Raw genomic sequence first — 27552 nt, forward strand, 5'->3', positions numbered from 1 at the left:
TTGGAAGATCCTCAGAAAGCCTGTAGAAGTTTTCCCCAAGCCCACTTAAAAATACAAGAAAGTCTCACTCCTTAAAAACAACATTAAGAAACAATGGATGGCTGGAGAGTTTTTCAAAGCACTGTTGATGCAGTGTTTTTACTACGCAGTGAGATAACGTTGCGTCGCATATTAGGCCAATTTTTCCAGAATAAACAGCTGCGTGAGCTTGGAAATTCTTATTAATCATATATTCAACATATCAATGTCCTCTTACTTCGTATTTAAACCGGAAGTTTCCCGAAAGGACTCTTCTCCCTTCGCCCGTATCGACTTCCGCCCCGTGCCTGTTTGTAAACATGCGTCAAGACCACGTGATCCTGTCGACGTATTTCAGAGCCCCGTCCAATCAGAAAACGGGGGTGTGTGCGAGTGGGCGTGGTTGAATTCTGTTGCTGTGAAAATGTCGATGGACTACGGGTTTTCATTAGGGCAAGGGACCACTCTGGAGCCAATGTTAACCAAGAGGTTGATGGGAGGTTATATCAGCGACGAAGAAGCAGTTATAGTGAACCGGAGAGGTTGCGAAAGAGTCGCTGTCGGTAAGCAGCCTCATCATCAGATCTTCAGGAAGAAACTGTTTATTTACATCTACCGGCTGCTCCTATGAGTCATGTAACATAATCTGTATGTATATAGGCTATAGTGCCCCTACTCTGGGTGATGAGCTGTTTTAGTGATGTTTACTAACGTTCTTCGTTTGTTTGGGGGGGGGGGGGGGTTGTTTTTTTTTTTCTGTGTTATATAATTGTACTAGCGTTGAGCTTTGCTTATTTAAAACTACAGCTAATCGTAAAACAGTTGCTATGTTTCGTTTTATTAAAGGCCGATTAAAAATTACGCATGAACGTGATATGATTATTATAGTGCAGTGCGCAGTTTCCAGGGTTGCTTCCCAACGTTACCCGGAAATAATTTAGAAAAAAAAAGAGAAAAAGTATTTGTTACAAACTGTTCCCTTATAAAACATGTCTGTGCGCATTTGTGGCTCATTTTCTTCGGAGACAGTGAGAGGGGCAGAGTTGGGTGGGAAGGTGTGCTGGATGCTTACTGCAGGAGGATGTTGCGCACTTCAATTTACCCCCGGAGTGAGTGGTCCGTGCATCCATGCGGTACTGCGTAATAATTTGTTTTCGAGAAAGATGTTGATAACGTGTTTGTTTGTGACTTTTAGTTTGTCATTTCGGGTGCAGAATTTAAATTATTGAAATTTAGGACGTGTAGTCATGTGCATGAGTGTCTTGATTGAGTAAGTTTAAAATTAAGTTACAACACGGAGTAAAACTAGTTTACCTTGAAAACTGTAATTCATAATAGGTAAACCATAGAGAAGCTACTACTCCTCCAGTCACTTTGCGTGATATACTGACTTTGAATTGTGTTATGATTGCACCTGTCAGAGTGCGTCACGCTAATATAGCACAATTTATTCTTAACATGTTTAAACTGTCATGTTGAAAGTAATAGAAAATAAACAATAAAATATGACAAAACTTAAAATTATGTAAGATGTTTTTTTTTTTTTCTTCCGCTGTTCATGAGCAAAATTACATCCTTGAGTTACTAATTTCAAAACTTGCTCCCGATTTATTTCTAAAGGCTCATTTTTTGTTGTTTGTTGATGTTTATTGTGTGCCCTGTTGTTCCAGTGCCTTGACTCAGCTCCATCCATCCAGAGGTTTCTGTCATACGCACTTTTTATTCCTGATGTAAACAAACCGTCAGAGGGCAATACCTTCGATCACCAAAAGATGGCGTATTTATGCAGGGTTACAGAACAGTTTGTTCTGAAGCAAGAAAGTTCTCTAAACACTGTTCTTGGAATGAGTCAGATATTGGGAAGCATTGATGCAACACTACAGATTGAGGGTGAAACAGCAGCTTGCGCTTCTAAATGAGGGGTAACGAATGTATTTTTCATTCATTTTTGTGCCTGGTAATGTTAGAAACCTCCAAATGACTGCAATCCTTTTAACAACTCGAGTTGCTGACGTCTTCAAATGCACATTAAGAGACCATTTTCAGGGTTGAGATTGAAATGCTATAGGAATGTTTCTGGAATTTAACGTAGTTAAAATAGACGACATAGTTCAACGTAGAAATAAAAAATGCTTAACCTCTCAGCTGATATTGCTGTTTATCTTTTCACAGAGCAAAAGTAGAGACACGCTCAACTTCCCTTGAAAGGTGAGAACCAGCACACTTCTCAGAAAACCAGGTCAGCCAAGTTTTTTGTAGAACAAATGGCAGAACAGAGCAGTAGTCCATTGTTTTTATCAAATGTTATCCAAAAGTCAAGTATCTGTGTGATATTTGCAATATTTTTGAAGGTTGTTAAGTCAAGGGTGTGGCCAGTAGTTGGTGATTATACCTACAAACAACATGTCACATTTTAACATGTAATATGTTACTTTTTGTTACCCTACTTTATCGTTTTTAGATATATAAAACTATGGACCTTTAAATAATATTTTTGTTCTAGATCATATCATATTTTTATCTATCCATCTGACATGGTTTTTTAGGAGCTTCTTCCGATGGCAAAGCTCTGCCAGATGTCTCTTCATGATACAGCGACTGATGCTTAACACTTCTGAGAGGCAACTTGAAACCAGGTAATAAAAGGTAACAACTGTTTTGTTTTACTTAAGACAACATAGATTTTAGACTTTTTCTTTTTTAGCCTGAGATCAAAAATATGCGCAGCTGCATTCAGGATTTTTATTCTTTGTTCCCATTGCAGCCAGAAAACAATATCAATGGAGCTGACTGGGCACCTTTCCAAGGGAGAGATTAAGGTTTAGGAAGTGGAACAGGCATGGCTGATAGATGACATGGCTAAAATTAACACACTACCCACTGGATGAGGAGAATAAATAGCTGACAGGAAGGACCAACACTTTAAAAGCATGTACCCTTAAAGTCACATAATATAACTGTCAGCACAACCATTGTCACACTAAAACTTCCTGTTCCTGTTAGAGGGCTACAGATTGGACCCTTTAGCATTTCCCAAGTTATCAAAAATGCTGGAATATCTAGAAAGATTGGAAATGAATGAAATTATTTCATTTTATTCAATTTTAGAAAGTTTATGTTTTGTAGATGGCCAAGTTTAGAAATACCTGCAACTTAAAGTAAAAAAAATACTGCATCTTAAAGTAGTAGGTTAACTTAACATAAAGTGTTGCACTTAATAGCGTAAAGCTCAACGTGAAAAATATACTTCTTAGTCTTTTTCTAGTTATTTTGCAAGAGATGCACAGGACATCTTCATCCTAGAGGAGCAGATAGACCTCAATCCTCTGATCAATACCCTCTACTTCTACCGGTCTGCACGGAGCAAACATGCTTTGATCCCTCGGATCCCTTACATTTCCCATATAGCTCGAGGGTGAAAGCTGATTCTTTTAGCAATGCTCTTCTTTCTCAATCCTGTAAGGTGAAGCTGTGGGCTCTGTGTTCTTGGGCTCCAGTGGGGAATTAGGACATCACGAGCTACAAGTGCTTTAGGGAAGAAAATTTACAGCCACATGAAATGCTGGAAATCTACACTTGCAACTGGAGAATAATGGAAAATTTAAGGCATAAAAATAGAGAGCTTAGTTTGTGCTTCAGAGGCTCAATGAAGCCTTTGAACTCACTGTAAAACTAAAAGGTTTAGGAGATCAGTGTGACCGGACTGCAGTAGAAAAAATATTCTCAAAACATAGTTGACATCCACTTCAGCACTTGAGTACAAACTTGCAGTTATAATGTTAGGCTTAAACATTTTCCTCCGTGTTTTTAAAAATGATGAATTATTAATCAAAGCACTAGTTCAGTGTTAACATTGCCGTGTATCTCTAATATAAATAGGTGTGGTGGTGAAATCACAAGCAAACTTTATTTGGCTTTCGGTAGCTGAGACAAAGCTTTTGTTTCAGTTTAGTTTATAAAGGGCACTTTATGCTTCTGAAATGTGAACAGACCTAATAGGGACAGATGAGCTCATAAAAGGGACAGAACCAGGCTTGTTCCTCTTGTCGCCCTGCCCGGACGCTGCTTCCTGTATTGTTTGCATAGATTCAAATATCATTTTTGTTACGCTTAGCTTTCTTCAGACTAATTTTGTATATTGACACTGTGAATACATTCACCTAGTCTGTATATAGATTTATAGTTCGTATCTAATAATATACTCCGTCTGTTTTTATCTCTTTCCACAGACCATTGCGTGAATTTGTCGTATCGTCCGCAGTCGGTAGGAATAGCAGTTGTAGTGTTCACAAGGTACCATACTGTAGTTCAGGTAAAGTGTCGTGTCTAATGGAATATTAACAGATTGTCTGGAGTCGTTTCATAAGGTAAACAGAATGATTTTAATGGTTATTGTTTTTAACTTTCTCTTTTTATCCTCCTGCAGTGCCAATGTCTCATTTATATTAGAAATGAAGAAACATCTGTTCGAGGTATGTGAACAATCACACAATCTGCAACCCGAATTCTTAAAATAAACTCAGCTAATGTTTTACTGAATCAAAGCAGACTATTTATAAATTGGGAATCGCAGTCCTTTTAAGGACATCTAACGTAGTACCCATGTTTAGATCTTATGTTTAGTTCGAATCCACTTAACGGCTACCCTGAGGTACCCCTGAGCAAGGTACCGTCCCTACACACTGCTCCCCGGGCGCCTGCTTAGTGGGCTGCCCACTGCTTCACTGAGTGAATGGGTCAAATGCAGAGAAAAACAAGTAATTTCCCCATGGGGATCAATAAAGTATCCATTATTATTATTATTATTATTATTATTATTATTATATTTTAAAGTGTAATCACTTTAAAGTATAAGCTTACATTCTTTTTCACAATATACATGAAACGGTTAACAGCACAGTGCCCTGTGTGTCCTTTAGGGCAGCGCTGAGGTTGAGAGCACTGAAAGAGGAAGTATATGTTGTAGGGCTATTCACGGTCTTGATGTGTCAGAGTCAGGATGTGATGGTCAGTCACTTTGCACTACATATATTTTTCCTTCTCTAATCTGGACCTTGGCGACTGAATGCGGAACCATATGCATTCTACAACCTGTACAATGAATCTACAGTAAATCACCATATTAGGTACATACAGCATAGCCACACAGTGTTAAACAGGGTCCTGTTTGTTTCAGAGATAAGTTGGATTCTTCCTTAGACAGCTTTAAAAAGCCAAAGGACCATTTTAGTGCTTATGCAACAGATACACACTCTGGTGATGTGCCTTTAAAACCAGTGGCTTGTCAGGTGATCGAGGAGGCTCAGTCAGTTCTGCCTCACAGACAGAGAAGCCAGAGTGTGTCTCTAGCCGAGAGCAGAGAGGAGAGTGCCAGAGAGAAGGGCAGCGGAATGAGAGAGACCCAATTATAAGGGACATAGGGGGAAATGGGGACACAGCAACGTCACAGAGTGGGGGAGAGGGAGCCTTGGTGGTAGGGTCCCTTTAACTGCAGTCTGCTCATGCTCACTTGCCTTCTCTGGCACCTAGCAAGTGTGTTTCTGTCTCAGCTTGATCAAGAGGCTGCGTTGTGTAGCCACAACAGTGGTACAAAAGCACAGAGAATTAAGTGCTGCGTCACACTCAGGAAGAGGAATTGCGTGGCTAAGCGCGCGTGTGCACAGCTGTGCGTGTGTGTGCGTGAACGCGCACGTACATATGCATTTGTGTGGGGTCTATTCTGTTTCTGTGTATATGTGTTAGCTCGAAGTAGCAATCTAATGGCAGTTCTGCTGTTGCAACAAGATGAAAATAAAGAGTGCGTGTGTTTTAAGAGCCAAGCAGAGGGAGATACAGAGAGGGAGGGAGTGCAAGCCAGAGAGTGAGAAAGAGAGAGAGATTTTGGATTAGTTGCTACGTCACTTTTTCATGTCGGGAGAAACAGAAGCTGAGATAACAGAAGCCCAGAGTCATCGTCAGTCGGTTTCCACCTGGAGTGAACACAGTGGTTTCGGATAACCTCGCCTTTCTCCTCCTCTTCCTCTTCCTCCTTGGTAGTTTTGATCTGCTCTGCCTGTCGCTGCTTTCTGTGTGTGTGTGTGTGTGTGTGAGCGTGTGTGTTTGTGTGCGCGCTGTGTAGTTCCTGTGAGCTGATACCGGAGTTTCAACATGGATGCTGAAGATGTGACATAGTTTCACTAGGTCTTGTTATGATAGCAGGGTAAGGTGTGCGTAGGGTGGGCAGAGGTGCGACAAAAGGGTTAACAAAAGAATATTCTGGAGAGTTCTTAATATCACGCCGAAGCCCAGTCAGGAATGTTTTGCCGAGAATTATCGAGGCATTCGAACAACGCTTCTTTTTTCCTTCTTCTTCTTTTTGTCAACATCACCTCAAGAAATCCGGATGGCTACATTAGTGGAAATAGGTGAATATAGTGGTTGCGTGGCGCTGTCTGACCTATTATGAAACAGAGTATTACATGTGTAATACACCAGCATTTACTTGTGTGTACAGATGCAGCAACGTGGACAGCATAGAAAATGAAATGAAATTGCAGAATAAGTTTGTTGTTAAATTTAGGCACACAAATGACATTATTTTTTATTGTTTTGTCACCACGCATATGAAGTACATGTGTACGTATACGCATATTCACATTGTTGACTATAGGCCTACTTTTTGTGGTTAGCTTACGATGAAGCTGAAGCAAAGAGTGAGCATCCAGGAAGAGATGTATGTATGTGTGATGGCAGAGACTGTTGAGGATCCAGCTGTATCAGATAACAGCATGTGGCTAGTGGCACTTTTATCATGTGATTTGTTTTGTTTTTTTACCCTCAAGGGCTACTGGGATCTGGCAAAACCCTTCCCAGGACACATTTGTTTCTGCGTAGTTAGGAGAGATCGGGATGATGACGCAGTCATTTATGGGCTGGACTTCTCTTTAATCAGTGCACAGCTCGTATCTCTCCATTTCTGTCCGTCTGTTTATCCGTCTCCTGTTCTCGGAGAAAGGGACAGGCGGAAAGAGCTAAATGTCATGGCTCAGGTTCAGAGAGAGAGAGAGAGAAACTGATAAAAGAAGGATAGATGAGACGAGAGGGAAGTTGTTTACCTTGTTCTCTTGGTGACTCTGCCTTGGCTTCTCTCCAGTTCACATGCAGTGGACTTCCTAAAGCTGCTGCATCACAGGCCATCGTGCCAAAGCTGAATTCTCATTGGATGGGAGGAGCTCCCCTGGCTCCACGAGCTTCACAGCAGTACTTTATTGGTTTTTAGCAAGCAAGTAGCTGGAGTTCAATACCTAACTGATTGGGGAGGGCTCTTTTTTTTTTTTTTGTTTTGTTTTGTTTTGCTGTTGCAGAAACACTTTTCCATGGATACAACCTTAGCTTATATGTTTATATGATTTTGTATTGTTCCAAAGAGTTAGGAAAGTGGCAGTTGATAAATCAGTTGTTTAAAGCTGCGTTTTTACAAGTAGTTCTTTTGTTACGTAACGATCAAAACAGTAATGACATTTCTGACTGTCCCTGTCTCTTATGGGCCTTGTTTGCACCGTGTTTTACAGGTTATATGAATTTCAGATCTTTAAAAACTTATAACATGTACACATTTATTAGAAGGTACTGGGATCCATAGAAGTTTCTCATTTCATTTCATATAAATTAATATTCTTTTCATATCTTTTGTTAAGGCATGAACATTATTATTATTAACGTGTGAAACGACAGAGGTCCATTTAAATATGTTTATTTGATAGCTGTTATATTTATTCTGTGTTCTCCTTATCCTTGCTTCTAGATATGTTTTCGTATTTTTGCCTCCGAGGTGCTTTGCACAGAGTCTCTAGGCTGTACCAGATTTAATTAGAATTTATGAACTAGAGGTACATCAAAGGAATTATGTCTTTTTTTTTCCTCAGGTATTCAAACCACATTACATATTCACTTACAGGACCTTGCTCATTTAGAATGACATATATTTTACTTTCTTGAAAATCAAAGGAAACTGTAGGACCTGTGAAATAAAATGTTAAACGAGGCCTTGTCGTTTACTATGGACTGAGCTGATCAGTATTTTGTGCATAGCGCTCTCCCTGGCGCTCAGATACCTGAGTACTTATATGCTGCAGATGGCAACTTCAGCAATTATATAAATCCTCAGAGGAAAGCGGTTTTCTGTTCCTTTGTGCTGGAAGTCCAGTGTCCACACTATGCTACATTTCTGAAGTGATGCAAGAGCGCGTGTGGCTGTTCAGTGGTCTGCATTGCAGCTCCTGCCTCTGGAGTCAGTGTCGCGTCTGTGCCTCGCTCTCTATTCTAAACCTGCTGATGCTGTAAAAAGCTTTTTACTCTCACGGCTTTTTAAAAATGTTCCCCTTGTAAAGATGATTATGAAGAACATGATTTCTAGCATCACCACTAAAGGTTCAGTTCCAGCTATGTTAAAAATATTGAGAAGGGTCGTGGTGTGTCGTGCCCCCTGTCCATCCACACAAGGCATAATGTAGCACTGTCAGATACAAAAAATACCGTGTATTTGTTCACTGCATAAAATTGACCGATCATACTTGTTTTGACAAGTACAGCTCTAAGCAATAATGTTACTTATCATGCATGTTTCACTGCAGTTTTCTCCCAGCATTTTAATCCCAGAGAAGTAAGGACTGGTATTTATCGTCGTTATTCGCGAGGTGCTTCACAGTTCCACTGTGAATCTGTTGATAACTGCTCTCTGAAGGCCTCCTGTCCCTTTAAATCTTTTATAAGCATTACACAACAGGTCCAGTGGCACACAAGCAACAAACAACCCGAAAAAGAAAGCTCACAGGGTTGGGTCGAGGCAGCCAGGGGAAGGAACCAGACACCTACAGACAGACAGGCCCTCTGATCAGAGCCGTCACTGTGGCTACCACGCAAACACACTCGCACACATAGCCGTATTCTTCCTCACACACAACCAACCGCAACAAACAAACAAAATGGTTTTGCTTGGTCAGTCTGAAGCCTGATAAGGGCTCGTAAATGCCGTGGGGATTTTGTCCTTCCTCCCATTGTGAAAATCAAAGTTGATATTTTGAGGCTCATGCTAGGGCTCCCTGATTTGGTTTTTAATCAGTTTAAAGACTAAGTAGTATTTGTGGGAGTTGTCTTTGTAAAGATGGAGGAATTAGGGCAGAGAGTGTTTTCGCAGTTTTAAAGCAAAATCCATTTCATTTGCATGCAGAGAGCAAAAATAGAAAAAGAACAAGGATCGTAGAAAGGATTGGGTGGTTATGTACTTTGTTGAGGCACAAAGTCGGTGAACTGGCCACTACCTGTCGCTGCCCCACCCTCCCAGTGTCTCATAGCCGTGTTTCTGCGTCACAGCTCGCATTGTCTGCGATTGACTGCTACTTCCCTGCTTTTCTCTTTTAGTGGCTGGAGAGCAGCATACAATCATCCTCTCTATTCTTTTGAGCAACCGAGAGAAGAGGATTTGTCAAGGTCTGTTTGCATAGAGCTGCAGGTGAGCCCGTATGTTAAAGACATACAGTACAGTGGCAGGATTTTCTGTGTATCTGTTCTTTTTTGGCCCATCACACATCCACGAAGCTTGGATCAAGTAGCAGATCAGCCGCGTGGGCGTGTTAGAGAGAAATAGATTGAGACGGAGAGGTGTTCTGGTGCTTTCTCAGTGCTTTTCATTTCATCTCTCTCTCTTTATCTGCTTCCCTTCTCTCCGATTTCTGAACAAGGTCAGCAAATCGAACTTACTTTGTGTGTACAAACCCGAGCAAAACCATCATATAGTTGATCACGCTTAACGTCCCTCAGCTTGCCTTGGACTGTCATCTTCTTCCATTTAGAAACAAGATATGAGACGGTGCCTTTTACTGTTTCACTGGCATGAATTAGCATGAGACACCGACGTAGCATTGTTTTAAAAATGAACTGTTCTATTTACAAAAGTTAAAGCCTCTAAATCCAAGACTTAACATGACACAGCCTCTGAATGCTCCTTTCAGCGTGATCTTGCGGAAGTCGACTTTCCCACATCCAGTGTGCGACTCTTTTGTGATTAAATGCCATGGATGTTGTGTCATTTTCTTGTGGGTGTTTAGTTAACGCATAATTCGCTTCTGCGAACAGAGCATTATATTCACAGAGCTACCAACTGTTCTGTGAGCATTGCCTCCTGAGTGTGACTCCTGTTTCTATATTAAATAACATTTTAGGTACCAGATGAAAATATGTCATCTTAGAGTAATTAATCCAGTGTCAGTGAAAATAAGTCATCTTAAAAGGATGTGTTGAGTATCCCAGTTTGTCTGAACTTTATGACAATTTTTAATGCAATATAAGAATATTGTTGCAGACTTCTAAATCTAGGCTGTCTCCCAACTTACTCCCATATCAGCGAGAACTTCACATCTGGCGTATCTGTCCTATGCTCCGTGTTAATTACAGAACACGCAGATATGAAGCTATGTGTGTATCAGATGCAGCCTCAGTGCCGCTTCTTTGTTCTTTCATTCATCTTTTCATTTCAGCTCTAGTGAAATATTCCTCGCATCCACTTTATCAAAGTTGTGCATAGTGCTTGCTCATATTAAATCCAATTCATAGTGAAAAGAAAAAACATCTGTTGGTAAACTTTTTCCATGTTAAATTATTATTTTCCACTGTTTTCTACTAAAACTGAATTTATGTTTCTGGCTGTTCTAGATTCTGCTGAATTTTACACCAAAGAAGACGGCCTTTCATCAGAGGTTCCCCCTTTGGAAGCTGGTTTCAGATGGTGGCTTAGAGTATTGTCATCTATCTAGCACCATTTGAAATCAGTGTTCTTGGGGCGGGAAGTAAGTTTCAATGACCAGCTGTGAGGTGTCAAAAGAAGTGCCCGGTGATAAAGGTACAACATGGAAATGTCACCACTGGAAGATGGAGTACCACTCGCAGAACTACAAACTTCTGGTCTACACTGACGTTTGCCAGCTTCTGCTTTTTGTCCTCTTTCCAAGGTTGACCGATTTCTTTCGGTGTTCAGAGTCTGCTTCTGTTTCTAGCACCATTTGAAATCGGTTACAGTGAAGGACAGATCTCATCTTACCTTGAGGAGGATTTTGCAACGAAGTGGTCCGCTTTTTGGTTTTTTTTTTAAATGGCCTTTGTAGAATCTATAGACATTGATATGTTTATTTTATTTTTTTTAAGAGTCTTTCGGGGTATACAACTCAAAAGTTTTGGGTCACCCAGAAGATCCCAGATTTTGAATGAAACCTTTAACTTCCATCCACCCACTTTCTTAACTGCTTATCCGGTTTAGAGTCACAGAGAAACGAGAGGGAGTGTGCAACCTGGATAGTTCACTATTGCACCACCTGACTAACCATTCACATTTACAGTTTCTTTGGAAACACCAAAAGAATGTCAGCACGGTGGGATGTTGCAACATTGGAGAACATTAAAAGCCTCACACAAAAAAGGTATTAGATAAGCAGGAGGTTCAAACCAGAAATGGTTTTGCTTTGAGACAACAACGCTGTGGTATTTATTGATGAGAAATTTCACAACTTGAAGCAAGGAGCCACAAGTTGGAATTTTTTAATGGGCACTTCTTACATACCTTATTGTCAAGATGTTTCCACAACAGCTAAGCAGGATTATATTCTCATGACAGAATAACAGCTGAAAGCTTCTTTTCGACATTTTTCTTGCAGTCTGTAGCTGTGCCTCATCATTGTCCTGTTATTGTGTTCCCACTTAAAATTTGTTTCTCAGAATGACCACACTAAGATTTTAGTCTTTTAAAATACTAAGATACAACATTGGAACTCTAGAGTAGTGGTGTGCAATACTGCATATTTTGGTATCGATCCAATACCAAGTAAACAAGGGTCAGGGGACGCAGTGGATGCATCATTGAATTCCTAAATCTCAATTAATTTTCATGACCTTAACTGTTTTTTGTGATGTTTCTTTTTTTATTGTTAAATAGTTAAAATCCAGGACATAATTAGGATGTTTATAATTAAATAGAAAATACTTTTCTCATTTGTTAAACCACTTAAAACTGACGTATTATCCAAAGTATACAAGAGGCACCTTGAGGTGAAACTCAAGAGATCAAAACCAGTGTAGTACCAACACATAAGACAAAATTGGTATTTTTCTTTCAATAGGCAGCCTGTCACAGGAAAAAAAAATGTTCACATTTCAGTTTTATCTGTGGAACATACCAGAGCTAACACAGTTTGACTGGTGAAAAAAAGCATTTCTGCCCCAACAACGTGATATATCAATATACCCTTAAACAACTGAAGAATTGGAGGACCAAAAAAAGGGTCAGGCCTCTGCTGTTCATTGACGAGCCATCGTCTCAGTGCAATGGTGGCAGTCAGGAAGCCATTCTGTGTGAGGAACACTAAATTACACAAGAACTCAACTGAAAATCACTAACAAAAGGTCTAATACAGTGATGAATCCAAATTTAGATATTTGGTTCATATTGTTATTGATGTGTATAAAGGTGGTTAATAGAGAGGTAGAGTGACTGCAAGTCATTTATAAAACAGGGTGGAGGCTTTGTCATAATTTGGAGCTGCATTTCATTGAGTGGTGTGGAAAACTGATAAAATTCTGAACCCAAAGTATCATCGCATTATGTTCCACCATGCAATAAAAGCTCTTCAAAAAGCACAGACTGAATACATGTTGTATTTCCAAGCATACTTGAATGTTTAGATTTATTTTAAAAATGCAACATATGAAAAAATTAGTGGCGGTTCAATACTTTTGTATTGTTGAGTAGCAACAATCTACTTATTTAGAATTTATTAATCCATTTATAAATCTGTAAAAGCGTGTGTGTGTGTGTACATTAACATTATCAAGAGGAGCTTAGCACACAGCAATGTTGTCATTGATTTTATTATAAATTTTGTTCCAACTTAAAAATCAGATTCTTTTATTTTAATAATAAATATTAAGCAAGGCAATTGAGTAATACTCAAAATATTCATCTTCATGTCCTGAACAGCAAGTAGTCAAAAGACAATTTAAAAAACAAAACAAAAACTCATGCAGTGACAGGCTGATATCCACAAATGTTTAAAAGACATAAAATACAAGTTTATGACTGTTTTTTTTCCTCCCCCTTGTCAATGAAACCTTGAAACTCAATCCCAAAAAGTTGTTTCTGTTCATCGTAGCATGTCCAGTGGGAGAAACATTTCATTCACTTCTTTAGTCCCAGCTGACTTTAGGTTTGTAAGATCTGGGAAACCTGCAGTCAGTTGAGACTAAAGACGAGTCCAGATGAACAGAAACAACTTTTTGGGATTTCCTTTCCTGGATGATTGAAGTGTCTTCACATATCCTCAAACTTACATTGGCAAATTAAAAAAAAAACAAAAAAAAAAAAACAAGGTGCTGACATTATTTAAGACTAAACACTGCAGGCAGGTTTGGAAACCCAACAACTGGGTTAACATTTATGAAATTCACAAGAGTAGTTACAGACATTGTGTGCCAATTTTGCTCATTTTAGACCATCTGTAAATGAGCTACAATAGTCAAGCTGTGTTCCTTTACTACAGTGCAACAGATAAATTCAACATAGAATTGAAGCTTCTCCGCTAAATATTTATCAGTTTCTTTGTTATGATCAGAAAACAAAAAGCCACTCGAAGCATAACATGTCCCAATCCACTGATGTTTCTTGGTCTTCGGAATCCAATTTTAAGAGAGGTGCTCAGAAACTTCGGGCAAATGCATGTACACAGAGGGCATGTACATTCAAAGACTGGTCCTTTGGCATTCTTCTTAGGAAGCGGTTTTCACAGCAAGTAGTTGTGGAATATCCAGGCTGTCATGCTTACTGAAAAAATAAATAAAATTCAGTAAAAAAATAAGAGTAATTATATACTTTTTTGAAAAGTCTAAAACCCCCAGCAAACCTGTAGAGAAAGGGAAAAAATGTTTGAGTACTAAAACAGTTGTTTCACAAGTTCAGCCAAGGTAGAAAAAGAAAAAAAGACCATCACTGAACATACATTATGGACATGAGTGAAATTATATGACGTGTATATCTACATTATCACATTAATCTCGTTTTTTGTTTGTTTTACATAAATTAGCTCAAGTGTTCTTCAAGATCCATCATCTTACCGAGAGTGCTACAGTACTTCCTCTCCAACATTTGTAGCATCTTTGTCAGTATTGCCTCTTCGAGCGCTGTAATCCAGTAATGACTGGTCAACATTATTGATTATGTACAACAGGCAAACAGAAAGCTACATGGAATGAAGAAGTCCACAGAAACCACCACATGCCTACATACCACTCATCCACAAGGACCACCCCACACAAGCAGCACCCGTGCCGGCAGCTACTCTTTCACCTCTTATAGTCAAAACAGCCAAATTTGTTTGATGAGATACAAAATATTACCTGTTCATTCCTGTCAGCAGATAAATACATTTTTATCAATAACAACCCATTTGGCTTTTTTTAAAGACTCAAATTAAAGCTAAAATAAAAAGTGAATTAATATCAATGTTCCAAAATGTAATTAAAATCTTTCATGCAACTAAAGAGATTACAATATACTATGTAAACAATGCCTACATACTATTTGGGCTCTTTATATTTCTCTTATAAATACAAAGAGTGATAAGATTGTGCAGCAGGATATAATTATGCCACCACCAAATGCTCCCATGTCACATTTATTTAAAAAACAACAAAAAAAAAACCCAAAAACATCCACAACATTTACTGACTAACAATCTCCTCATTTTTACAAGTTCATGGCAGACATTATGGATCCTAAAAGCAAATTGAACGCTGTGCATCCCCAATACATGATAAATATTTGAATACAACTTCATATGAAGTATTGCATTTCCCCCAAAAATAAGTGTTTAAGTTCCTACTATGCCCCATTTCAATGCAAAGAGAGACTACTGTGTTTTGATGTCAGCACTATTTGAGCAAGGTCTTTCCCTAACCCTCTACTTCACCTCCTGATACCCTTTGCCAAGTCCCTTTCTACCACACATTTCTACCGCCCGCCCACACGCACGTGCGCACACACGCACACACAGCAGAGACTGGCAAAATGATGACATCATTACTTAACTGAAAGACTTATTCAGTTTCAGTAAATATATAATATGAGAATACCTACAAGTAGTAATCTATGTAAAATGACAAGGCAGTACTAAATAAAACTCCACTGTTGACACCACTTCCACTTCTTCACCCTCCCAAGCAATCAAGGAGAAACACCTAAGTGTAAGACTCTGAAGTCCACAACAGGAAAGCCACCGAATTTCATACAACACTTCTCTGGAAATGTGTCACTGGTATGACACACACACTTCCTATTTTACAGATAAATTTAGTCAATAAAAAGTTTTCTTCTCTTTAAAATATTACAAATCAGATGTATTTCTTTGACCATATTCACAGCCTTAAAATTTAAGAATTAGCTGTGGTACATAAGCCATAAGCTAATGCAAATGAAACAAAATTCCTGTCATGGCATTCACAGCAGTGAATCAACATGTATAAAATATTGTATGTAACAACACAATTTAAACCACTACTCACCTCATCATTCAATATTTTAAAACACTACATGCTACATAAAATAACACTGTAGTAGAGAAATTCATTATCCAGGAAGCCTTACAACAAGCACAAAGTTTCAGCATGCAACACTAAGATTATAGAAAGCTTGGATAGAAAGAAAAGCTGGAAAACTAATGGGTAGCCTGAGAAGCAAACAACACAAAGGACAAAGCTTTTTCGAGGGTTAGTCAGCAAAGTTTAATAAAACACAATTTTACCGCTTTCCCTTTTTGCTGTTTTTCTTGTACCACATAAAGCCTCCAAAGCCGCCGGCCAGGGCTCCGATGACCACAACTTTTATGGGGGAGAGGGGGGGAAATTAATGCGAAAAAAAAATTGAAGAAAATAAAAAAATAAAAAATAAAAAAAGCTTATTGACTGGACAACCTATTAGATGTCAGTATGGCCACAAAAGTAAGTAATAATTAAACAAGAATATGGGAGACTGCTACGCTGATGATACAATTTTAAAGGAGGATAATCCTGGCAAAATATTTGAGTAGTATTTAACAAAAGAAGGGGCAAAACAAAATCAGACCAGGCAAATAGTCTTCAAGTGAGAAGACAGTCAATGAAACAAACCAAGTTAAAGAATTCTCGTTATTTTTTTTTTTTTTTTTTTTTAAAGAGAAACTATATTCTTCTGTTATTTCCAATTTTACTGAAATATGAGCCACTTTGGACTGTGCAGAACATATTATAGTTGTTAACGCAAGTAATAGGCCACTAGTGTGGCATAACTACAGTTATTATAAATCACATTAGTGCAGAACCACACTGGTTTACAGAGCTATCATCCGTTTTTACTTTAAAACTTTTGCGTCTTGTTTAACTTTCCATTTGCTGCAGCTGCAGGACATCCTACACTTAATGGTTTACCACCATTGTATATCTGGTCTTTAAATGATGACATGATGAATCCTGCTTCCGTTCCCAAAGTAGTCTGCATTTAATAAGGCTGTGGTGTTTTTAACATGTTCTAATGCTTTGTATCTTGTTCTATTTAATCCCAACCCCCTAAAAACAGTCAGTGATCACTGTTGGCTTCTCTCAGTTTTTATTATCGCTAATCATTTTAAAGTTCAGTTTTTAAACCCTTACGATTTAACTACAGCCCAGCCCATGCAGCAGTATATTAATGACTAACCTCGTATTATGAATGGATTATCTCTGTGGTTCTCCTGACAGACGTTTGGTCCGTTTACAGTATCCTGCCGTCCGAGTGCATTTGCCCCTAACCATTGGGAACCCTCACATTAACTTTTATCGAGTGGAGAAAAAGTCCTCCGTTCATTAGCATTCGCCCTCCAGCTTTACTGTTTATTTTATGCTAACATAGCTGTGTAGTCCTAGCAATCACATAGCACATCATTATATACAGCTAGCCAAACTTCAGTAACTTTCCATCTTCATTTATGTCGGAAGTGATAACAGAGCTGTACGTTTGAATTTGTTTCATAAATCTCTCAGTCAGAACATGGTATATTATATTTAGATGGAAGCTAGCAAGCTCACTCCCTGCTAACTTCTAACTCTGTTAAATATCAAAAATTATGTTTTCACGGATGCCTGGGTGTTAAACTTAATTGTTACACCTGGCAGAGCAGCCACAGTGATCATTTAATTACAGATGAAAGAATTTAGATCAGATTCCAGAGCCCAGACATGGCTAATGACGTCAGACTTAAAGACCGGATTGATAACACTATATAATAATTAGTGTAACCAACAAGTTGACCCAATGGCCAACCAATATTTATTTATTTATTTTTTTTTTTTTTAAATGTACAGTCAAGGTAAATAAAAGCGAACAAACAAAAAACCCTAATATTAAATAAAAGAAAGGAAAAAAAAAAGACTATATTACATTAAAGTACTGCCATTTAATACTTATTACGGGTATGTTCTGAATGTGTATCATAAAAAATATGATAAGCATGCTGAAATATAAACATGATCTTTTTGGGTCAACCTCATGTTTTTACATTCATGATCTACTATAAAAAGATGAATTTCAAACTTACCCACAATGCCAATGACTAAACCTTTAGAACTGCCATTTCCATTGTCCACTGGAGGTTAAGGTAAAAAAAGACAAAGACCAATTAAAACCAAAGGAAGAGACAGCAAAATTCCTAAACTGATTATACAACTGACCCATGAGCACACTGAAAAATCTCTTTCAATCCCTGTGAACTGCATCCTTCTGGTTCATCAAAAGTATACTTTAAAATTGTTTCTTTAAATTTTTTATTACATCTACAGTGGGGCAAAAAAGTATTTAGTCAGCCACCGATTGTCAGTAATTTGCACCAGAGGTACACTTCAACTGTGAGAGACAGAATGTGAAAAAAAAATTTAAAAAAAAAAAAAAAATCCATGAATCCACATGGTAGGATTTGTAAAGAATTTATTCATAAATCAGGGTGGAAAATAAGTATTTGGTCAATAACAAAAATACAACTCAATACTTTGTAACATAACCTTTGTTGGCAATAACAGAGGTCACTATTTACTATAGGTCTTTACCAGGTTTGCACACACAGTAGCTGGTATTTTGGTCCATTCCTCCATGCAGATCTTCTCGAGAGCAGTGATGTTTTGGGGCTGTCGCCGAGCAACACGGACTTTCAACTCCCGCCACAGATTTTCTATGGGGTTGAGGTCTGGAGACTGGCTAGGCCACTCCAGGACTTTCAAATGCTTCTTACGGAGCCACTCCTTTGTTGCCCGGGCGGTGTGTTTTGGATCATTGTCATGTTGGAAGACCCAGCCTCGTTTCATCTTCAAAGTTCTCACTGATGGAAGGAGGTTTTGGCTCAAAATCTCGCGATACATGGCCCCATTTATTCTGTCCTTAACACGGATCAGTCGTCCTGTCCCCTTGGCAGAAAAACAGCCCCATAGCATGATGTTTCCACCCCCATGCTTCACAGTAGGTATGGTGTTCTTGGGATGCAACTCAGTATTCTTCTTCCTCCAAACACGACGAGTTGAGTTTATACCAAAAAGTTCTACTTTGGTTTCATCTGACCACATGACATTCTCCCAATCCTCTGCTGTATCATCCATGTGCTCTCTGGCAAACTTCAGACGGGCCTGGACATGCACTGGCTTCAGCAGCGGAACACATCTGGCACTGCGGGATTTGATTCCCTGCCGTTGTAGTGTGTTACTGATGGTGACCTTTGTTACTTTGGTCCCAGCTCTCTGCAGCTCATTCACCAGGTCCCCCCGTGTGGTTCTGGGATCTTTGCTCACCGTTCTCATGATCATTTCGACCCCACGGGATGAGATCTTGCGTGGAGCCCCAGATCGAGGGAGATTATCAGTGGTCTTGTATGTCTTCCATTTTCTGATGATTGCTCCCACAGTTGATTTTTTCACACCAAGCTGCTTGCCTATTGTAGATTCACTCTTCCCAGTCTGGTGCACGTCTACAATACTTTTCCTGGTGTCCTTCGAAAGCTCTTTGGTCTTGGCCATGGCAGAGTTTGGAGTCTGACTGTTTGAGGCTGTGGACAGGTGTCTTTTATACAGATGATGAGTTCAAACAGTTGCCATTCATACAGGTAACGAGTGGGGGACAGAAAAGCTTCTTACAGAAGACGTTACAGGTCTGTGAGAGCCAGAGATTTTCCTTGTTTGAGGTGACCAAATACTTATTTTCCACCCTAATTTACGAATAAATTCTTTACAAATCCTACCATGTGAATTCATGGATTTTTTTTCACATTCTGTCTCTCACAGTTGAAGTGTACCTCTGGTGCAAATTACTGACCTCTGTCATCATTTTAAGTGGGGGAACTTGCACAATCGGTGGCTGACTAAATACTTTTTTGCCCCACTGTACTTTCAGGATATGAAACTGACATTGAACACACACACACACACACACACACACACACACACACACACACACACACACACTTTTTTTTTACCATGTAGAGTATTATATGATAAAGCTGAAAACATAAATGTTTATAATTAACAACTGACTTACGTGTACATTCTGGAATTCCTGGTGACCACAGACCATTATTTTCACATGTCTGGGTATCTGGTCCATTTAGCTTGTATCCAGATGAGCAGCCGAGAGTCACTTTAACCCCATGTCTATATGGAGGTTGAGGGCTCACAGTCACCTCAGCACTTCTCTTTCGGGGATCTTCACATCCTTGAACTGTTGACAATATAGCAGTTTATGCACATTTCCAAAAAAACATGTTCAAACAATGTCAAGATATTGGGAACACATGGAAACTGCTGCAAAGTTTGAGAAATAAACAGAATAATCTATGTCAACAGATTTACATTAAAAAAAAAAAATGGTTTGGAGACAAAGCAAGAGAAGCAAAGGTAAGATGGTTTGTATTATGATCTGCTGTGGAAACTTATAAGGCATAAAGCAGGGTTTGGCAATAGTAGTCCCAGAACTTCATGCGCTCTTTGCAGAAATTAAATACCCAACCTAGCTAAAAGGGAGGAAAGCTGGATTTTGAGAACTTTACGAGCTTTAAATTGAACTGTACCTGTTGGTTTCTTTGGGGTAGAAGGGTTAGTAGTGGTAGTGGTAGTTGTTGTGGTAGTTGTTGTGGGGTTTGCTGCAAGAACAAAAAGTCAGTCAGCAGGGATGTGTAAAATCCCAACTAGAGATGTAACTATTTGACTGGGACATCGGTCTGATCCTCACTCAAAAGCCTGGAATAGTTTTTGATTGCATATCTGCGACAACAAGCTGATCAATTGCCAAACTACAGTTTGGCAATTTTTAGGCTATTGCTAAAGATCATTCAGTTTAAGTCTGCATTGTTTACAGCAGCAGCGTGTTGATGTTCTAGGAGGACAGCTAGGTAGCTAAAACAACACAATGGAAACATGCAAGCAACCGCAGCTTTATAGATATTTCAAGCTTGACATGACAAGACCTTGTGTTTGTAGGAAGTAAAACTATTCCTAACCAAGTGAGTTAAAAGTTCCAATGAAATCAATGCTTTCCCTGTTTGGCCTCTCAAACACATCAGATAAACTGATATGCCATTTATTATAAATACAGCAATAAATTAAAAGAGGCTTAGGATTAAGAATCAAATACTAAAAACATTTACTGGGCAGATTTTATTTCACAAAATTACAGAAGCAATGTTTAACCTGAACTGGATGTTCCCTTATAGATAAGAATGGTTCCTGGTGTTGTCCCCAAAGTGACAAATACAGCTTTTTAAGTAGGGTTGGATATCGATTTCAATTTCTATAACTGATTTGATTCTGATTCGCAAGGTTCTGATTTGATTCAATTTTGACACAGTCAGAAATATTATACTTCTGATCATTTATCAGTACATATCCATACTTTTATATCTCTGTATAAAAACAAAACTGACACTTATGAGATTTCATCAGAGGTGTAAGCATCAAAGCAGATGCCTTTGTGTTAAAGTAACAGAGGATAAAACACAAAAATATGAAGGAGATTTCCCTGGCCTGGCACTTCATAGCAGATAACCTCCTTAAAAATATTCTGCAGTAGATCAAAAACGGAAGAAAACCATGAATCAGCAGATTAACATTACCTGATGCTGCTGAATTGAAGCAGAGCAAAGTTACAGAGGTTTTATTAAAAATACTGGTACGTGTTTTACGATTTGGCATCATTTGTAAAAGTTTACATTTCGTCAGTATTGAAGAACAGAAATTAGGCTCTCTTGTTGGAGGTAATTTTTGAAAAACAAAAGACAGCGGCCAGCAGCACTGTACACAACAGTAGACAAGTGCGTAATAAGCCAGCAAAAAACTGGAGAAAACAGATTTTTGATGGGAAACTGGTCTTAAAGTACACAAGGAGAGAGAGCTGTGCAGTAAGTGTGATTTTATCATGGTGGAAGCAAAACAGCAAAAGTAAGAGAGAATTCATGATGATGTTTTTCAAACATGAAACGTCGTTTGGATCTTCTTTTGCTGCTGGTTGAGTTAAGTTTTACCTGCCCTCATTTGTTGTTTTAACTGTTTGTCAGTTGTTGAAATAATTTTGTGAGCTTTAACCTGAGATTCTGGCATTTCTGAAAAAATAAATTTATATTTAAAAATTGATTCAGTGAATAGATATCACATTATTCAAACTTAAATTATTTTGAAAAGGGAAAATCTTTTTTTTTTTTTTTAAATCCAACCCTACTTTTTAATTCAAAGCTAGTATTGGACACACTTAATAGAGGGAGCACTCATCATGCTTTTACCAGTTGAGATCTGATACAGAGTAACTCTAGGTATTTGGTGAGATAGGTATTAGGGGTGCAACGATACACAAAATTCACGGTTCGGTTCGATACTTTGGTGTCGCGGTTCGATATTTTTTCGATACAAAAAAAATGTTCATGCCTTTTTAATTTGTCATTTACTAAATTTTCACGGCACATTCTGCACCACATCTCTGTGCTTTCATCATTTGTTTGAAGCCAGCTCACCTCCTGCAACTACTGTCGAGCGCAGATCCACTGAGCGCTCAACACAGACAGCACCGTCAGAAGGAAAGTTGATAAAATAAATTTAATATTTTGTATTGTTCGATACATATGCGTACCGAACCGAAAGCACTGTATTGAACGGTTCAATATATATCTCCATCTTTTTTTTTTTGTGTGTGTCAAACCAAACCAATGTCCCTCTGGCTCTTAATTCATATGATACCAAACAGAGCGTAAAAACAATCGAGCAAAACAGTCCGATCTTCTCAGTTCACTTTCAGCAACTTTGCACTTTGAAAGCATACAAAGAAAAGCAATTGGTGAAGCTGGCATGATATGCCTCTAAACTGCTGTGGCTTTGATTAGGTGATCATCCTTCATGCTATAATAGTTCTGCCACTAGATGCCAATTGAACCAATATCCACAAATCAGATCAGTGCATCCCTAGTAAATCATGTGGTCATTACCCAAAGCCAGGGTATCAGTTACAAACTGGAAAAGTTGAATAAAATTTTCCCAACAGGAACAGTTCATGCATAATATTAGCTTTATGTATGTTACTGATTATTTCTTTTAAAAAATGCTGAGCAATGATCTGAAATGGAAAGAATAATCTTTCGTAAATGCTTTAATTTAATCATGTAACTGGATATTTTCTTTACATTATTGAAATATAATAATGCAAGAAATCAAGAGTTAGCTGCCAAAATCCATGCATTGAATGAATGAGGAAAAGAAAGACAGCACAAGTCAGCAAGCTCCAGCTTTGAGCAGGTAACTAAAAGCTTGAATTATAACACCTTGCAACCAACATGTTTTGCTAGCATATGACGAGATTCAAAAGAAACCTCATAGGAGAGGTAAACTGCCATTCAGCATTTATCAAAAATGATCATTAGGAGGAGTTATGCTCAGAATTGCGGGTGAAGTTGCACTTAGAGCAAAGAGATGATCCGATTGAACTCAGTACATGCAAATAGATATTTTAATTTTTGACTTACGAATACACCGAGGAAGTCCAGGCGACCACTGACTATTTAGCTCACACGTCACAGTCGCGGATCCAATCATTTTGTATCCAGTGTTACACTGTAATGTGACTGTAGACGAGTATCCATATGGAGGCCGAGCACCGCTACTCCACTGTCCAAACGAAATCTCTGGTTCCCCACATTCAACCTCTACAGGGAAAGAAAGACATTAGTGCAGTTGTCAAAAATGATCTTTCCATAATATGTATTAGCCTAATTTATACTACACAAGAAAAACAAAACAAATTATTGAAAAAAAATTCAAAACACTTACTGATACATTTTGGAGGCTCAGGCTTGAATGTTCCATCATCCGAACAATCCAACTGTCTTGATCCATTACGTGTATAGCCGCTTTTACAGGTGTACACTATAACGTCTTTATAGTCATAGAGTTCTTTAATTGGAGTGAAAGTGCCATCCTGTACATCAGGTGGTGATTCACATTGTGTCACTGGAAAATAAAAATACAAATCTATCAGAATGAAAACAAACAGTGAGCTTTTAATCAGGGGTGTGACTTGTGTTACGACAAGACAACCAACCTTCACAAACAGGCAACCTGCCCATCCACCCTTGGCTTCCACAAGTGAGTTCTCCTCCACCAACTGGCATATGACTGATTCGAGGGGAAAAGGTTAGTTTAGAGATTTGATTTCACATGACACAGAACAGCAAGTTTTTGTTTTTTTAAGACATGGAATTGCAACATTTTAGTGATTTAATATGCTACTACTAAATTCAATCTAAAAACTAATTATCTAAACACTGTTTATTAGAGCTAGCATTGTATTTTGGGAGCATTTGGGAGCAGGCTGAGGGTCGCAGATGCCAACAGACTCAATAAACTAATCCGTAAGGCCAGCAATGTTGTGGGGATGGAGCTGGACTCCCTCAAGGTGGTGTCGGAGAGGCGGATGCTGTCCAAGATAAAGACAATGTTGGATAACACCTCCCACCCACTCCATGACATGCTGGTCAGTCACAGGAGCACGTTCAGTGAGAGACTGAGATTACCGAAAAGCACCACTGAACGACACAGGAAATCTTTCCTGCCTGTGGCCATCTCCCTGTACAACTCATCCACTTAACACACTGTTTGCTGCTACAGCTACACATGTTTCTTGTTCAGCTATTTATTTATGAGTGACTTATGTATGTATGCATGCATGCATGCATGCATGTATATATATATATATATATATATATATATATATATATATATATATATATATATAGTACTATTCTTAGTTAGTGTATTGTCTGTCTTGTCTTAATGTTGGTTTATAATGGAGCACTGTAACAAAAAATAATTTCCCCCAGGGATCAATAAAGTATTCTGATTCTGATTACTAACCCGGGGTTACAAATGAGCACTGCTTTATCACCAAATTCAGACCCAGGACGATATTCAATCTGTCCATTTTCAACTTCCCTCATAGGGCCACAGTTCTTCCCTGAAACAAGAAAAAGAAGGTTATATTGGAACTTGTTTTTATAACATTATGTGTAATCTCAACAAATATAGTCTACTATTTATGTAACATGTTTATGTGCTTAAACTGGCTGTGAAATGCAGCTGCAATAAGGAATTTGAATATCAAATCAAGTTTTAATATTCACGTTGGCATTTCAACCCCAGAGAGCTCCAACTTCCAGCAGTACAAGTAATACGTGGGGACCCTCCTGCAGACTCATATCCAGTGTTACAGGCAAAAGTAACTGTGGTCCCATCTGGAAAACTAGTTAGAAGAATGTCATTGCCCTTTAAATCCATATTTTCTCCTTTAGGAGGTCTGGGACAGTTTTGAGCTGTACATGGGAAAAGAAAAAAAGAAAAAACATACAGACAAAAAAGAGAGAACATAATTTTAAGAACAGGGTAACCCAAGAAAAACACCATGCTGTGTTTACCGTGTCTCAAGCTAATCCGGACTGCACTCACCTTGAGCAGTAAATGCCAGAAAGACAAGACTGCTCAGCAGAAGGAATGCAGTAATACCCATGACAGATCTGACAGGTTAACTAAAACCAAGAGCCCTTTCTGGTACAAAACAAAGGCAAACACAAGAAAGACAATCAGAGATATTACTTGGTCATGATAGCTGGTACTAACAAGGCTCTCCATTGAATCAGGTCTGTCACTGCTAACACATTAACTAGCGGAAGGTAGCAGGTGCAAACATTCGGTCTTCGGTAATGTTTATATATTTCGCTAAACCAAAACCTTAACAGTAACCAAGTTTAGGTTTTAAAAATGAAATATTTGAAAATACTGCCTCCCCTCTCCCTTTGTCGCGGCAGAAAACAAACCTAAAGTCTTTCCATATTATACAACTTGAAGGCCACGATAGCTTCGGCTGGCCGATCAACATTTGTTAAACTAAATGACAGGTAGGTACGGGGAAAAATGGCCGTGAATTCTCGCAGGTCACGTATGCTACTCTCGGTCTTCCTGGAGCCAAAGATACCGTGAGTGGTAACACAGCACATTAATAATCGCGTAATTTAGCTTACAGGGGGTTAAGAAGATGTCACTGAAAGATTAAAAAAAATGCTGATTCCATCTGAATGTCTGCAATTTGGTCAAAATCCATAAACTGTTAAATCGCCTTCGGCTGCGTTAGCTAGCTAATTGTTAGCTAACTTAGCAGCAACGACGGATAAATACAATAATATAGCACTGTTATGGGGTCGACGCTTTGTTTTTGTTTTTTCGGTTGTTACGGACGGTTAAAACAAACGACACCATACCTTACGTCTGAACGCCAACAATGATGACCGCTAACAGTCCTGCTCTGAAAGGTTATTTCGGGTTTCTGCTTGTTTTAATGTGGGCTGCGTCTCCTTCTCGGAAGTAGGCGCGGTCAAACAGTGACGTGCCTGTTCTTCATAAGTCTTAGCCTTAGATTACAGCTCGCGTACTTTATAACATAATAATGAAATAAACGAAAGAAACAAAGCTCTTAAGTTTGTGTGGATTCACATAAAACGAGTGTAGTACTTGTAGTGCTACCAATAAGCCAAATGAGGGTTGTTGTACTTCCATCCATTTTACTTAGTAAATGTAGCACCAGGAAGAAAAACTAAATTAGTTGAAACCGCTGTATTTCTGAAATTAGTCTGTATGCTATAACCGTTTTTTGTTTTTTGTTCTGTCTTTTCTGAACATAATACGCACAAGTTTATGAGCCCCACCCACCATAAACCCAACACTTCCTTATTACTCTGTTGTTCCATACTTCACATAAATATGCAGTTTTCCCTTCTTAAAGCAGTATTAATAGGACACAGCACGAGACCTGTATATAAAAAGACACATACACCTTTAAGACAATATGAAAGTGCAGGCTGTTCTTTACTGTCCTTGAAAAGCTTTGGCCCTCTTTTGTAAGCCATGCATACTACTTGTGACATACTTGTGAAAACATTTTGTGTTGTAAATTACAGTGCCCAATACATTCAAACAGGGTGACGCATTACAAAACAGGGCGGACTGAATCAATGTGAGGAAATAAACTTCCTGCTGTACTTTGGTCTGTTTATTCACCATTCACAATTCCTGCTTTTTCCAAATGTTTTTCCAAACATTCCTTTAAATGACATCAACCACACTTGAAAAAAAAATACAAAAACTTCAGAGGATTATTTTATTTATTTATTTACATTTGTTTTTACATTTAAAACAACCTACAGAAGAGAAAGTGCAACTCGTACTAAACTGTCTGGAATCAAATGTATTTAAATACAAACTTTAATCATAAGTGTAAATGGACATTTAAACTTACAAATTAACTTAATACCTCCTTACAAATTAACTTAATACTTTAAATGTGTCTTTCACATGTCAGGTCATTTTTGTATGACCTCCACATGACCCCTGTTCACAATTACTTGGCAAGCACGCAGAGATTCAAATTTATTTAATGGATTTATCCTGAAGTTTAAAACTGAGACTTAAAAAAGAGTGATTTCATATTAACATGAAACCAGGTGATTATAAGCAAAAAGAAATGTTCAAAAACTTGTGGAAACTGTTTATCAAATAGTGTTTTCTAAACATAAAAGTGAACATTATATGATCATTCACATGCAGCAATGTGAAATCAAATTAAAACAAAATATGATGACTTTTGTGACACTCCACGTAGCCAAACCTTTTATATCATATTGTATATCTAGGTACACGGGCCTTTCTTAACTTATCCAGATCTTCCCTGAAATAAGACCACAGACAGGAGGAGACCATTATTCAGTCATATCGAATCACAGGATTTTCACATTCACAGAATGGAAATTACTAGAATTGTCCAAAATTATCTCTATATTATGCTAGCAACCTCCTGAGGTATTTAATACAAATTTTAACAACAATTGAGAAGTGAAGCTACATATACTTAAGCAATTTTAATTCATAACATGCGTATACATTAAGGAA

At 38.4% G+C, this 27552-nt stretch overlaps 1 protein-coding gene and 1 long non-coding RNA gene across 5 annotated transcripts; one reads left to right on the plus strand and one right to left on the minus strand.

The window, feature by feature from the left end:
- Positions 1–1437: 1437 nt before the first annotated feature.
- LOC146645669 (uncharacterized) lies at positions 1438–4824 on the plus strand. Its single transcript, XR_014909158.1, has 2 exons — positions 1438–2654; positions 4248–4824. It is a non-coding gene; the product is annotated as an uncharacterized LOC146645669 (long non-coding RNA).
- Positions 4825–13452: 8628 nt separating this feature from the next.
- Positions 13453–26018, minus strand: LOC146645670 (membrane cofactor protein-like). Of its 4 annotated transcripts, XM_085393358.1 has the most exons (13): positions 25869–26018; positions 25060–25158; positions 24738–24926; positions 24472–24571; positions 23660–23733; positions 23389–23568; positions 23085–23264; positions 20151–20222; positions 19622–19801; positions 17643–17690; positions 15837–15912; positions 14152–14217; positions 13453–13861 (listed from the first exon to the last, which is right to left on the minus strand). In XM_085393358.1, exons 2-12 carry the CDS (start codon positions 25118–25120, stop codon positions 14160–14162), a joined length of 1218 nt encoding a protein of 405 aa, XP_085249484.1. In that variant the 5' UTR covers positions 25121–25158; positions 25869–26018; the 3' UTR covers positions 13453–13861; positions 14152–14159. The 4 variants fall into 4 exon arrangements, with proteins under 4 accessions (XP_085249484.1, XP_085249486.1, XP_085249485.1 ...); XM_085393360.1 differs by lacking the exon at positions 20151–20222; XM_085393359.1 differs by lacking the exon at positions 14152–14217.
- Positions 26019–27552: the final 1534 nt, after the last annotated feature.

Source organism: Rhamphochromis longiceps, linkage group LG20, assembly GCF_057381845.1.
Source record: "Rhamphochromis longiceps isolate RC_006_pf linkage group LG20, R_longiceps_female_GT1.1, whole genome shotgun sequence".
In the NCBI taxonomy this organism is placed as follows: Eukaryota; Metazoa; Chordata; class Actinopteri; order Cichliformes; family Cichlidae; genus Rhamphochromis; species Rhamphochromis longiceps.